Source organism: Macrotis lagotis, chromosome X, assembly GCF_037893015.1.
Source record: "Macrotis lagotis isolate mMagLag1 chromosome X, bilby.v1.9.chrom.fasta, whole genome shotgun sequence".
Lineage (NCBI taxonomy): Eukaryota > Metazoa > Chordata > Mammalia > Peramelemorphia > Peramelidae > Macrotis > Macrotis lagotis.
Window position 1 is genome coordinate 660,990,049 of NC_133666.1, and position 13,948 is coordinate 661,003,996.

At 39.7% G+C, this 13,948-nt stretch overlaps 1 protein-coding gene across 4 annotated transcripts in view; it reads left to right on the top strand.

The window, feature by feature from the left end:
• Nucleotides 1-13,948, top strand: part of RIMBP2 (RIMS binding protein 2) — a 535,198-nt gene that overhangs the window by 424,934 nt on the left and 96,316 nt on the right. For all 4 annotated transcript variants that reach the window (XM_074205265.1, XM_074205261.1, XM_074205263.1 and 1 more), the window contains one exon: nucleotides 8,382-8,432. In XM_074205265.1, the coding sequence (XP_074061366.1) occupies nucleotides 8,382-8,432 (51 nt within the window). The remainder of the gene's footprint in view (nucleotides 1-8,381; nucleotides 8,433-13,948) is intronic.

The window sequence follows — 13,948 nt, forward strand, 5'->3', positions numbered from 1 at the left end:
AAAACCCAACCTAAAGATCTATAATGACTATTTCTAGGGGATTTCAAGATCTTCTCTTGGGTCTCCCAATTTTAATTACTTTCTGTGCCTTTTGGATACATGGAAGACCCCTGGGTAAGGCAGGACCTGTCAAGAATAATTATTTTCTCCAGGACATAGTGCAAATACAAAAGAATTGAAGAGTTTCTACTGACCTTCCTGGCTACAAATTCCAAGAATCTAAAGCTATTATTTGTGTTGGCTATCTATGGTTAATATGGTGGTACTCTGCCACATATCCTTTCCACCATGATGGAACTAGACTTATTTGAATGAAACACTCTAAACCATTTGGAGTGTAAGGGGTTCTATGATCCTGGGTAAATCACTCTACCCCCTGAACTTCTCCCTTTGGATGAACCCTCTGTCACTGCAACCTCTCTTTCTCTGATGATCACATTCCTCATGGAACCTCCATTTTAAGGAGGACATCTAAGGTGGCTAAGCCTCTCCAGGCTGTCCTCCCTGACTCTTACTAATATGTGCCAGACACTGGGAGTGAAACTAAAAATGAAATAATCCCTGCCCTTGTTGAGTTTAGATTTTTTTTTCAAGGCAATGGATTTTAAGTGACTTGCCCAAGGCCACACGGCTAGGTAATTATTAAGTGTCTGAGGTCAGATTTGAGCCCAGGTACTCCTGACTCCAAGGCTGCTGCTCTATTCAGTGTGCCACCTAGCCACCCCCCCTTGTTGAGTTTAAATTCTATTGCCACACTGCTTTCTCCCCCTTCTGAGGTATATTGTGATATCAGAAAATGATACATATCATACTAAAATGGAAAAAAGAAGCTAACATTTCTATTTTATAGTGAGTTTTGTACCAATATAGTGCTTCTTGCAAAGATACTAAAATAGTTTACCATTTTCTTCTTCAATTCATTTTACAGATGAGGGAACTGAGGCAAACAGGGCTAAGTGACTTGCCCAGAGTCACATACTCATTACAAATATTGTCTTATGTGATACAACAACTCTGGAAAGTAAGAACTATTATTGTCCTTATTTTGCAGATGAGGAAAATGGGACAGAGGTTGAGTGACTTGCCCAAGGTCACACAGCTATAAAAGTCTAGAGTCCAATTTGAACTCAAGTGTTCCTAACTCCAGGTTTGGTGCTTTAGCCAGTGGGTCCCTGCCTCTATGCCTCATAAACCTTTTCACCTTGAAATATCACTCTACCCCTGAAATTCTCACATTGGATGTACCCTTTGCTATTCCTCTCTCTCTCTCTCTCTCTCTCTCTCTCTCTCTCTCTCTCTCTCTCTCTCTCTCTGTCTGTCTCATTCCTCATAGAACCTCCTTTTTAAGAGGACATCTAGGGCAGCTATGTCTTTATTCCCCTCCAAACTGTCCCCCGATTCTCCACACTTTCTTTACCAGCACTTAGCATCATGACTGGCATGTTTTATTGTTGCTCAGTTCTTCTTTCAGTCGTAACTAACTCTTCATGGCCCAATTTGGGTTTTTCTTGGCAAAAAAATGTGGAATGCTTTGCCATTTCCTTCTTCAGCTCATTTTACAAATGAAGAAACTGAGGTAAGCAGAGTTAAATGTCCTACCCAGAGTCATACAGCTAGTATCTGAGTTTGGATTTGAACTCAGGTCTTCCTGATTACAGACCTGGTACTCTTATCAACTTGGCCATCTAGCTACCTTTCTGTCATATATTAAGTACTTAATGATAGCTTATTGACTTGACTTCCCCTCTCTATACCTCAATTTGCTCATCTGCAAAATGAGAGGCTTCACCTAGATCATCTGTAAGGTTGCTTCTAGTCCTTGATCTATAAACCAATGAAAACGGATATTATATTCTCTCCAAGCTGATCACCACCTCCAAGAGGTTAGTTTGCCTGAAGTCTTACTACATGCCCCAGTAGCCAGAACCTATCTAGAGACAACCTATCTAGTTGCCTATGGAGATTAGCTTTACTGGAGCTGAGAATCATTCATTTAAATCTAGAAGTCACTTTGAGATTATTGATTGAACAGATGAGGACACTGACTTGTCCAAGGTCATGCAGCTAATAGGAGTCATATTCAAACTCAGATCTTCTGACTTCAAAGCCAACATTCTTTCCATTATACCACAAAACCTAATCCTCTCATTTTTCAGATGAGGAAGCTAATATCCAGAGAAAAGCCTCACCCAAAGTCATAGCATCTTGAAATTAGAATTGAATGAGATCCCAGAGGTCAGCCAGCCTACCATCCCCATTTTACAGATGAATAAATTGAGCCCCTGCAAAGTTTAGATCTTTGCTCAAAACTACACAGGTGGTAAGTGACAAAGTTGGGATTCAAACCCAGGTTTGAACTTGCCTGTATCCAGAATTGCTACCATTAGACCATAATTGGCTTCTTTTTTAGGCTTCTGCCTCAATTTACTGCTTATACATTTTTAGGCTTCTGCCTCAATTTACTGCTTGTGCATTTTTAACTGTTAAATTCAAATAATCTTCTTTGAGCACCCCTCATTCCTTTGCCCCATAATGCCCCTGTTTAGAAGTAGCTGCTAAAATGAGTTCACCATTTTCAGCTCAACTTAGAAACAGCCTTGTTATTGCCAAGCTGGCTGAGTTTTAACTGCCAGTTAGTGTTGTGGGGTTGTTGTTGCTTTTTTAAAAAAAAAATTCTTAATTCTTGCCAGTTGACAATTATCTTCGACTCCACTGAATCATCGGAGCTGTTATTTATATCTCCTCTATATGGTCTCCAATTTTTTTTCCTTTCTGCCATTTTGAGAATTTGACATCTCTGGGAACAATATTAAGTTGATTTAAAAAGCAAAGTAATTAATTTCCTATATTCTCCTAGGAGCCATCACTGCCAATAAACGCACTGCAAATAGGCAGGGAATGAAGTGGTGGGATCACGAGGTGACTCAAATGCCCACCAGTGTGATGTGCCACAGAAAGAGGATTCTTTGCTTCATGGAAAGAAGCATCAAATCCAAGCCTTTTGTTATTGTTGTATGATTCTTTCACTTGAGTTCAATTCTTTAGGACCCTATCTGGGGTATTCTAGGCAGATTACTGGAGTGGTTTGCCATGTCCTTCTCCATCTCATTTTATAGATGAGGAAATTGAGGCCAACAGAGTTAAGTGACTTGCCCTAAGTCACACAGCTAAGTGTCTGAGGCTGGATTTGAACTCAGTTCTTCCTAACTCCATGCCTGGCCACCTAGCTTCCCTAATTCAAGGCTAGGGATTTGATAACTCCTTTATTCTGTCCTCTATCCTGGTTGACTTCTGGATAATTGTGTTCATTTTGGGGGGCATATTTTATTAAAAAGAACATTGAAGACATGGAGGATAAAAAGCTGCTTGAAAAAAGATTCCCCTTATAGGGTATTGAACACTGGGTCTGGAATTGTAGGAATTGGCTTAGAATCTTCAGTGTTTTCCTAGGCATACAACCTAGGGAAAGTTATTTTTCCTGGGTTTCAGTTTTCTCATCTGGCATTTGAGAAGATTGGACTAGATAGACTCCGAGGTTCTTCCAGCTCTAGAATCTATATTAAGTCATTTGACTTTCCTGAGTCTGAATTTATTCATTTATTAAGTGAGACTTGGGGGGAGGCAGCTAGATGGTGCCGTGGATAGAGCACTGGCCCTGGAGTCAGGAGTACCTGAGTTCAAATCCAGCCTCAGACACTTAATAATTGCCTAGCTGTGTGACCTTGGGCAAGCCACTTAACCCCATTGCCCCTTAAATAAATTAGGAAAAAAAGAGAATTATTGTACTAGACAACATCTGAAGTCCCTCTTGGATCTATATCTATGAAACTGATATCCTACAAATCATTTAATTGTCCTGGGCTTCAGTTTCTTTATTTGTAAAGTATAGAGGTTGGACTGGAAAACTTCAGAGGTCCCTTCTACTCTACACTCTATAATCCTTAGAGCTTTCCTCAGTATGGGAGTGAGGATGAGAGACAAAAGAGAAGTTTGTGAGAAAGTCTTTAATTCTATTACTGCAAATAGTGCAGGGGACTACCCATTCACACCCTTTGGTGTTTCAACAAACATTTCAAATAGCTAATAGTGATAATAGTGTTCTATTAAGCACCAGGCCCTCTGCAAAGTATTGTAGGTAACGAAAGAAGAAGAAAGGAGAAGGAGAAGGAGGAGGAGAAGAAGAAGAAAGAAGAATGAAAAGAAGAAGAAAGAAGAAGGGAGAAGAAGAAAGAAGAAGAAAGAAGAAGGAGGAGAAGGAGAAGAAGGAGAATGAGAAGAAGAGAAGGAGAAGAAGAAGGAGAAGAGAAGGAGAAGGAGAAGGAGAAGGAGAAGGAGAGGGAGAAGGAGAGGGAGAGGGAGAGGGAGGAGGAGAAGGAGGAGGAGGAGGAGGAGGAGGAGGAGGAGGAGGAGGAGGAAGAAGAAGAAGCCTCGCCCTTCAAGGAACTTACTCTCTAATTTTGGAAGCACCTGCCCTTCCCCTTTCCCAACCAGCATCTATACAAGATATAGAACATAAATGAGATCATCTTAGACAAAGGAGGCCAATAGGTGGACAGAGCATACACCCTGGAGTCAGGAAGACCCGAGTTTAAATCCAGTCTCAGACACTTACTAGCCATGTGACCTGGGGCAAGTCACTTAACTTCTGTCTGCCTCTGTTTCCTTAAATATAAAGGTCTTCAAACAAAAGTTTGTTAGGTATGATATAAAGGTGTGGCAGTTATGGTCCTCTGCAAATCATGAATTCTGAAATGGTCTTCTTGAACCTAGAGCAAAAAGTGCTAAGAGGCAGATGAAGGCACTTCCCCACAATAAGAACCATTCACAAGTAGGGTAATGATGACTCCTCCTTACTAGAGGTTTCTGAGTCAAGGCTGGATGGTTGCTTGTTAAATATACTGGAAAGGGGAATCTTTTAATTTTTTATGGGTGTGGTCTTAATGGTATTTGAAGTCCTTTCCAGTTCTGAGATGCTGGGATCTCTCCTCCCCTCCCCTCCCCTCCCCTCCCCTCCCCTCCCCTCCCCCTTCCCCTCTTGTATGTGTGTGTGTGTGTGTGTGTGTGTGTGTGTGTGTGTGTATGTGTATGTATGTGTGTTGAATGATGCAAGTTGAATTGGGAAACTATCAAAATTCAAGATTATCTTTTCATTTGTTAAATTTCTTGGCTATATCTGTCACTAATTATCCCCCAGTCACATGGAAGTTAACATCCAGCCAAAGACTCAGCATCCTTTATGTAGAAATCAATGTTGCTCATGAATTTTTTCTAAATGCTAAGGATTTCCAAGAGGCAAGTGCTCAGTGGTGTTTGGAGATAATCCTCTCTGAGCACGGATGTCTTCCTTGGAAGCAGTCACAAGGATTCTCATTAAGTTATTCTCAACCCAGATGAACAATATATTGGAAGGGGCAGTGATAAATCAGAAGAAAGGACGAGGCTTACCTGTCTAAAAATGTTATATGTATCCTGATCATATGGAGGAACTAATTTTAGTTGAGAAGATCATAAGATTATATGTATAGAATTTATATAGTGTTATATATATTTACATTCACATGTTTATGTATATATATAGGCATATATATACATATATATATATATGTCCATGCCTACCTATATCCATATATATGTGTGAGAGAGAGATCCCAGAGGACATATGCTTCACTTCTCACATTTTACAAATGAGGAAACTGAGGACCTGGAAAGTGAAGGGACTTAACCAAGGTCACACAGATAGAAAGTATTAACCCATCAATAAACATTTATTAAGCATCTCTTTGATGCCAGGCAGCAGATGTAAGGTGAAGAATTTCACTAAAGATATGCAGGTTTAGAGGAAGCCAGCTGGCCTAGTTGATCCAGTTACCCTCCAGCTGGTATTTGGTTAAATGCTCCCAAACTCGGGAAGGGGGCTCTGCAGCCTTGCAGAGATTTTTAAAGGCTTGTTTCTTATTAAGGAGTGAAGTTGATTTGTGGTTTTTCTAAGAAGTCAAAAGGGATTTAGAAGTTAAACAATACAGTGATTTTAGTCATAGGACTAGATTTTAAATTCCTGCTTTGTCACTTACTTCTTGTGTTACCTTGGGCAAGACATCTAGATTCTTTGGGCCTCCGTATCCTCATCAATAAATGAGGAAGGTGGGCTACATGGCCTCTGAGGTCTTTTCTATCCTTAAATCCATGTTCCTATAATTCCACCATTCCATCTGGAGACACCAGAAATGGACCAGGGAGGAACAAATAGACTATTTCTTCTGCCATTTTCCCCTCACTCCATTCTCTCCCTCATCTTTCTCAGGTACCCATTCCTCTCTCCTAGTTCCCTCCAGAATTCAAAAATCTGCACAAAAGCTCTGTCCATCAGTCTTGGGAAGCTATCATGATATTCAGGTAATCCTGTGATTCAGGAGAAAGCTAAAAAAAATGGAAATAAGTCAGGAGATAGCTTGGTCTAATGGAATGAATGCTAGAGACAGCAGACCTGTTTTCAAGGTCATACTTTCTAAGCACAAAACCCTAGGAAGACCAGTTAATCTATAGAAGCTGCAAAAATTTTCTCATCTGCAAAAAGGGCATCCCAGAACCTGAACTGGAAAAGGACCAGGTTGAATGATTTGCTCAGGGTCATGAAGGTAATATAGGTCAGAGGCAGAATCACTTTCAAACTGGTAATTCCCTGAGCATGGCTCTCTTTGGTATCATACTTGTCAAAAGGTCATCTAGCATCTTGGTTAAAGTCTCCAGGGAAGGAAAATCTTTTCACTAACTCCAGAAGCAGCTAGGTGGCTCAGTGGATAGATTCCTGGCCTTGGAGTCAGGAGGACAAGAGTTCAAATCCAGCCTCAGACACTTGCCTCTTGCTAGCTTTTGTGACTTTGGGCAAGTCACTTACCCCAATTTCCTCCCATGTACTGGACCCAGATGACTCTGGAGAAGAAAGTGAGGCTGGTGACCTAGCACAGCCTCCCCCCCCCCCCACTCAAATCCAATTCACGTGCTTGTCATGGTATCACTTCCCTGATGTCATGGTCTTCTTCCAAAATGAAGGACAAACATTAGAGCTAACCTATTAACTGTGTGACCATAGATGAGATGCCATCCACTTTCATTTCATCTTTCAAATGGATATGATAATGCTTACAGTAACTACTGGTAGGGCTGTGGGGATGATCTGAAATATAAATGGAAAGTGGGTTCTTGCCCTTACTTATGTAAAGGAGTTTTTTGGGAGTCAGTAAAAAGAGGAACTTCTCTGGAAAATGTTTGTTTTTAAATACATGAAATATAGCACAATAAAATACAAAGCTTCAAAGGAAATTAATTATATTAAAATAACTGTCAAAATATATTTTTTAAAAAACTAACTTCATGGGTCCCAGGTTCAATTCAGTTCAACCCAATAAACATTTATTAAGTGCCTGTTATATACTAAGCAATGGGTATACAAGTCCCTGTCCTCAAGGAGCTTACAATTTAATTGGCAAAGACAATATACATATATATATATGTGTATATATATATATATATACACACACACATATATATATATATATATATATATATATATATATATACATATATATGGAAGTTAGAAAACATGTTGGGGGTTGGAGGAAGAACAGGGAATATTCAGTGTGGGGGGTATCTTGCTCCATGTAGTTGAAATTGGGCAATGCTGCAGATAGTGAATGGAAGTCACGAACCCCCTAATAGAAAGGAATGGTTCAGCACCAGAGTACAGAGTGCCAAGCCTGAAGTCAGGAAGACTCATCTTCCTGAGTTTAAATTCCACCTCAGACACTTACTAGCTGTGTGACCCTTAGCAAGTCACTTCACTTTGTTTGCCTCAGTTTCCTCTCTGACAAATGAACTAGAGATGGAAATGACAACTCACTCCAGTTTCTTTGCCAAAAAAAACCCAAAGGGGGGCATGAAAAGTCAAATGTGACTGAACAGAAATGACAACAATGTAAAGGATTATCATTTAAAATAAATCACTTTTTAAAAATTTTTATTTAAGGCAGTGGGGCTAAGTGACTTACCCAAGGTCACACAGCTAGGTAATTATTAAGTGTCTGAGGCCAGATTTGAACTCAGGTACTCCTGATTCCAATGTTGGTGCTCTATCCATTACACCACCCAGATGCCCCCTAAAATTAATTATTTTCAAACAGGTAGAGAGAACAGAACAGTAGGCTAAAATTCTGCCTCTGACGCTTAATTGCCTTCATGACCCTGAGCAAATCATTCAGCCTCTTTGGACCTTCATTATGTCATCTGTATAATGGGGAGATGAAGTAGACATCCTTTCCAGAGATGTCAAATCCTATGATATTGAATAATTAACCAATCTTCTTCCTTCTTTTCCTCACATAAAGGCTCAGGTTGAAGCCAAGAAAGAGCATGAAGGAGCAGTGCAGCTGCTAGAGGTGAGTCAATATTATCTCTACTTCTCTTCTTCTCTCCTTTGGCATCACTCAGTGTGCATAGATGGGGCTCTTCCAAGGTCTTTTCTTTCAATACTGTCTATGTCCCTTTACCACCACTGGAGGTAGGGGATGGCGAGACATTCACCAATCACTTTTGATTGCATCTAGGAAGAGAGGACAAAAAAATCGTTGCTTCTATTTGACTCTGGAATGGAAGGATCCTTCAATGGAAGGATAATTTTTTAAATGTTACTAAAACTCTGTGCAGAACAGACCGTTCTTGATAAGGTCATCACAAAGTTGGAATAAGAAGACAGCTATAAATTTAAAAAATGAACCCTAAGCTAGAATGGCCATATCTTTAATGTTAATTCAGCCCATTCTAACATACCATAATTATGATATTAGGGAAAGGGAACCATCGGTATTCAGAGAGGAGTGGAAGACCAAATGAGATTCTAAGAGATCGTTTCTGAGTTCTTTTCCCATATAAAGGCTGTGTGGTATAGTCAGTTGAAAAAATCCAATCTTTTCTCACCCATTAATAGCTATCAGTTTAAGTAGACTTGTGATGTTGTGAATGGAGAATATTCACTTTGAGGAAAGTCCATCTACTAGAGTAGGTCGGCTCCTTAAAGTCTTGGAAATTACTTTGAGGCACTTGCCCAGGGTCACATGGTCAGTAAGTGTCAGAGGCAAGATTTGAACCCTGGGCTTCCTGAGGCCAAACTCTATGATATGTTATCTCTCCACCTGCAAAATAAGGGTTATCAAGTAAGGACTTAGGGGGTGGGAGGGAGGTCCATCATAACAATAGGATAACCACTAGATGATCACTTGTGGATGTGTCGCATTTTTGACTGCCCATGTCCCTTCCAACTCTGAAGTTCTGTGATTCCCTATTTACTAAGCATCCACCCATGGTGCCATTCAACATCAACTAAATAGACCTCTAACCCTGCTCTTTGGGAACTTCTTAAACATGGCTCCATGGATATTGTTTTGTGATAATACATGTATCACCACCATTTGAAGAAGTTTTCACTGAGTGGTCTCTCCAAACATTCAAGCTTTTTCTTCAGATTATGTTCTCTTCTTTGAGGACATATTGGTTTCCAAGCCCAGGATGGAGTGAAGCAGGCCACCTGCAACATATATCTCCCATCCCCACTGCTCCTTCATCCATAATAGATGGGCCATAATGAGCACCAGGATTCCTACCTGCTTAAGGCAAAGGTCATACCCTTAATGATCTGGTATCATACATAAATTCATCAAAGGTCTAGACTCCCAGAAATCAGTGATCTTTGCCATAAGCCCACACTCCCCTGTGGCCTTATTCCATTAAGAAAGGCCAAAGAGTGCTTGTCTTCCTTATCTCCAATCTCCAGGTCCTTTGTACAGCTGCTACTTCCCAAAGGGGTCTTTTCCTCCAGCCCCAGGGATCACTGAAGCCATTAAGGAAAACGCAACTCTTAGGTTGCCATTCCAAATCTATTCCTCCCCCAGGAGGAGATTCTATCATTCCTCTCCTACATATTAAAATTGATTTTTAAATACTTATTAGATAATGAATCCCTAGTAGGAAGCACATGATGAATTATAAGGGGGACTATGGGCGGGAGCAACACCTGGGGAAATAAGGAACCCTCCAAATAACCATTTATCTCCCTGAAAAATCACTCAGCTCCTCTTGTTTGAATGTTGTCCCACCCCCTGCCTTGTATCAGGCATTTTCCATCTGCAATAATCTTAGAGATGAAAACTCACTGGTGGTTTTCCCAGATGTGCTGAGGCTTGTTTGTTTGAAATTTTGTATTGGTTTAAATCTGCTTGCTTAGATTGTGGCACAGTGCCAAGGTTGATCTTTTTTTTTTGTTCATGTCATCGAGTGTGGTTGGCCTGTGCATGATTTTATATGTAATCATTGTCTTTATTTTGTTTTAAAAAAGGGGAGGGGGAGAAAGGATCCAGATGTGTTGAAAATTGTTTTGTTTTGTTTTATTTCCTTATCTCATCTTTTTTGTTATTGTGCCTTGTTGGGATTTTGCTTTCCTCCAGACCACCTTGGACAGCATGCAGGTATTTTGGAGTGTAATTTGTCCTTATGCCTGGTGTGTGCTTTCCCTAAGTATCCCCCCTTGCATGGAAGCTATCATAGTGCCACTGTGACCTGGGTCTGCTCAGAAGGTTTTCTGCACAGGTCAATGTTCTTGCCATAGCTTGTTGCTAGGGTTCTGTAACTGGGCTGTCACTCTGCCTGGCTCCCAAGGGATCCTAAACTCCTGCATGAACATTGGAGTTAGTTGTGGGGAAGAGGAAATGGTAACTAAATTTAGAGACAAGAAGATTTGGCTTCTGCCCAATCTTGGCTCTGCTCCTGACTAACTGTGTGACCTTAAACAATTTACTTCTGAGTCTCTGTTTCTTCCTCTATAAAATAAAGAGATTGAGCTCCAGGACTTCTAAGATCCCTTTAAGGTCAAGATCTATGGTTTCTTGAATAATAAGTCCCAGATAACCAAATATTATCCACATTACTCCCTGAGCAGGCCCAGGAACATAGTTTCAGTCTAGTGTCCAGATTGTAATTTTCACACTCTAGAAATGTCCTTTCAATTCAAATGACCTGGGAAGACAGAAGTTGGGTATCTTTTCCCCTACCTCATAACTAAGGGACTTCTTTACATCCCCATTGATTTTCTATGGAACACAGCTACAGAATAGGCCAAGGGTAGCTATCTAAGAATTGGATCTGGGTCTACCTCAATTCACCTAGGCAGTTTCCATTCTTATTGGCTCCAAAGCCTCTTTCAATAAGTGAACCCTCTATAGCATTTTATTTTATAAGCATCTGCCTTTATCCTTGAACCTAGTGTGTGCTAGACTCAATCCCTCCAGTGACAATGTTTTCAGCCCATCAGGAACCAAACTATAGTCTGCAAGAGGTCTTCAACTTTGCCAACAACCTATATGACCCATTACTTCCCTCTTCCCAGAAGAGGTATTAGAGTTTCCAAAAGTCTGACAATGGATTTCAAGATAAATTTTGGAAATGGGAAGTCTGGGATAGACGCCCTCTATTAGCTGACATTCTGTTATCTAGAACTCCCTAGGATCTTTCACTTCTTTTATATATTTCCAATGCCATGATTATTGCTTATGTCTCTAGTAGTGACCCAAAGTCGGTAAAGGATGCAGAGCAGCAAAGAATTAAATGATGTTAAGTAGCATTTTGGTCTAAAAATATTTGGGGTTTCAGTTTGGTGATCTATGTAGGCATATAAAGATAATCAATTCTTAATCATTCATTGAAAGACAATCACTCGATTTTGATTATATGGCTCCTGATACTTTTTGATAAAGCAAATCACTGTATTTTTTAACCAAAAGGTACTTAAAACTATTCTCTTTGATACACATTTATTAAATATTTACTATGTGCATGGTGTAGTAAATAACCTTGGAAGAGCTGATATGATATGATATCTATTTAGCTATTAAATAGAAAATACATTGTAAATCTTAAAATTCCATTTAAATGCTAATTATTACTGTTATCATCATCATCATCAGTAGTAGTAGTAGTAGTAGTAGTAATAGTGATAGCACTAGTGACTGTGGTAGTGGTAGAAGTGATAGTGGTGGTGGTAGTAGTGATGGCAGTGTTACTGATGATAGGAGAGATGGTAGTACAACTAGAAGTAGTAGAAATAGCTGGTACTTGGTTAATATGCTAGCTCTTTGACCTCGGGCAATTCACTTAGTTTGTCAGGACTAAGATTATATACTGCAGAAAGGTGCAGGCTGCTTTAGTGAGAGATTTTTCCTTACCCATCCTTTCCTGTTATGTGTTGGACCCTATTATGTATTGAGTATACCAAGACAAAGGACAAATACTTCCTGAAGATGGGACTGGAGGCAGAGTGAGGTGGTGGTTTATATTTATTATATAATTGTGTATTTATACATATATACACTCATATGTAGCCATGTATATATCATATAACCATATATATATGTATATATGAAATATTCTTAAGAAGGAGAGAGCAACCAAGATCTAGAGAGATCAAGAAAGACTTCTTGGAGAAGGCAGCAACTCAGTCTACTTTGAAGAAGTGGGAGGTGGGAAGTGACAGCCTTATAGGCAGAGGACACATTCTGTGCAAAGGCTCTGGAGGTAGAAGATGGGATGCTATATGTGGCCTGGGAATGGTCAGGAGACCAACTTGCCTGGAAAGGGAAGTGTTTGAAGGGGAGTCTTATAACATAAGATTGAACAAGAAGACAGTTGGAAATGTAGGACTAGACTTTGGGCGAAAGAACTAGACACTTGGGTTTTAGAGTCTTCCATGCAGAAGGATTCATGGAAACCCTGGGAATGATGATTTCTGAGAGAATAAGTTCAGACAGAGGTTGGGCTCCATAGATTTCTCCCCAAAGATTTGAGGATAAATTCCAAGGGATTCATGAACATGGATGAGAAAAATTACATCTTTGTTTTCGCTTACTTCTAATTGAAATTTAGCATTTCTTTCTCTTAGGAATATAGGCAACAAGCACAATTCATTGACTTTCCCCTGCCAAATGGGCCCATGATACAAAAAAGGTTAAAAAGTCCTGATTTAAATCACTAAAATAGGGTTCAGGAATGAAAGCTAAAGAATATAATATAATATATATATATATATATATATATATATATATAAAACCTAAAGAATAAAATAAAGATTAAGATGTTCATGTTATGAGAATCCAACTATTGATGACTTTACATGACAAGCTGAAAGCTATTTTATTTTTTTTTTGAGCTATAATAAGAAACTGTGGATTTTTTCACACTATGGGAACATCATGGTCAGATCTATGTTTTTAACTCCATAGCTGTGTACAGGAAAATTAGAGATGGGAAGGACGAAGCAGATCAGTCAATTCCAGTAATCCAGATAAGTGATCAGGTAGGGGGAGAAGGAAGGAAGGAAGGAAGGAAGGAAGGAAGGAAGGAAGGAAGGAAGGAAGGAAGGAAGGAAGGAAGGAAGGAAGGAAGGAAGGAAGGAGAAAAAAACAATCTACTTTCAAAGAGTTAATGTTCTAAAAGGGGCATAACTAGCAAACTTGGGGAACTGGAAAAATGGTACCCTGGGGGCAGCTAAGTGGCCCAGTGGATAGAGCACTGTCCCTGGAGTCAGGAGTACTTGAGTTCAAATCCAGCCTCAGATACTTAATGATTACCTAGCTGTGTGGCCTTGGGCAAGCCACTTAACCCAATTGCCTTGCAAAAAAAAAAAAAGAATGGTACCCTCAATGGAAATAAGGAATCTTAAAAGAAAAAAGGGTTTGGGAGAAATACAGTGCCTAATTCCCTTTTGAAGAATGCCTTTGGGATATCCAGACCAAAATATCTAAGAGGAAGTAGGTGGTGTGGACCAAATCTTGGTAGAGACAAATTGGCTTACTATGCAGATTTAGAAGTTATCTGCATAGAAATGATTCTCAGTCCTGTTTTTAATTCA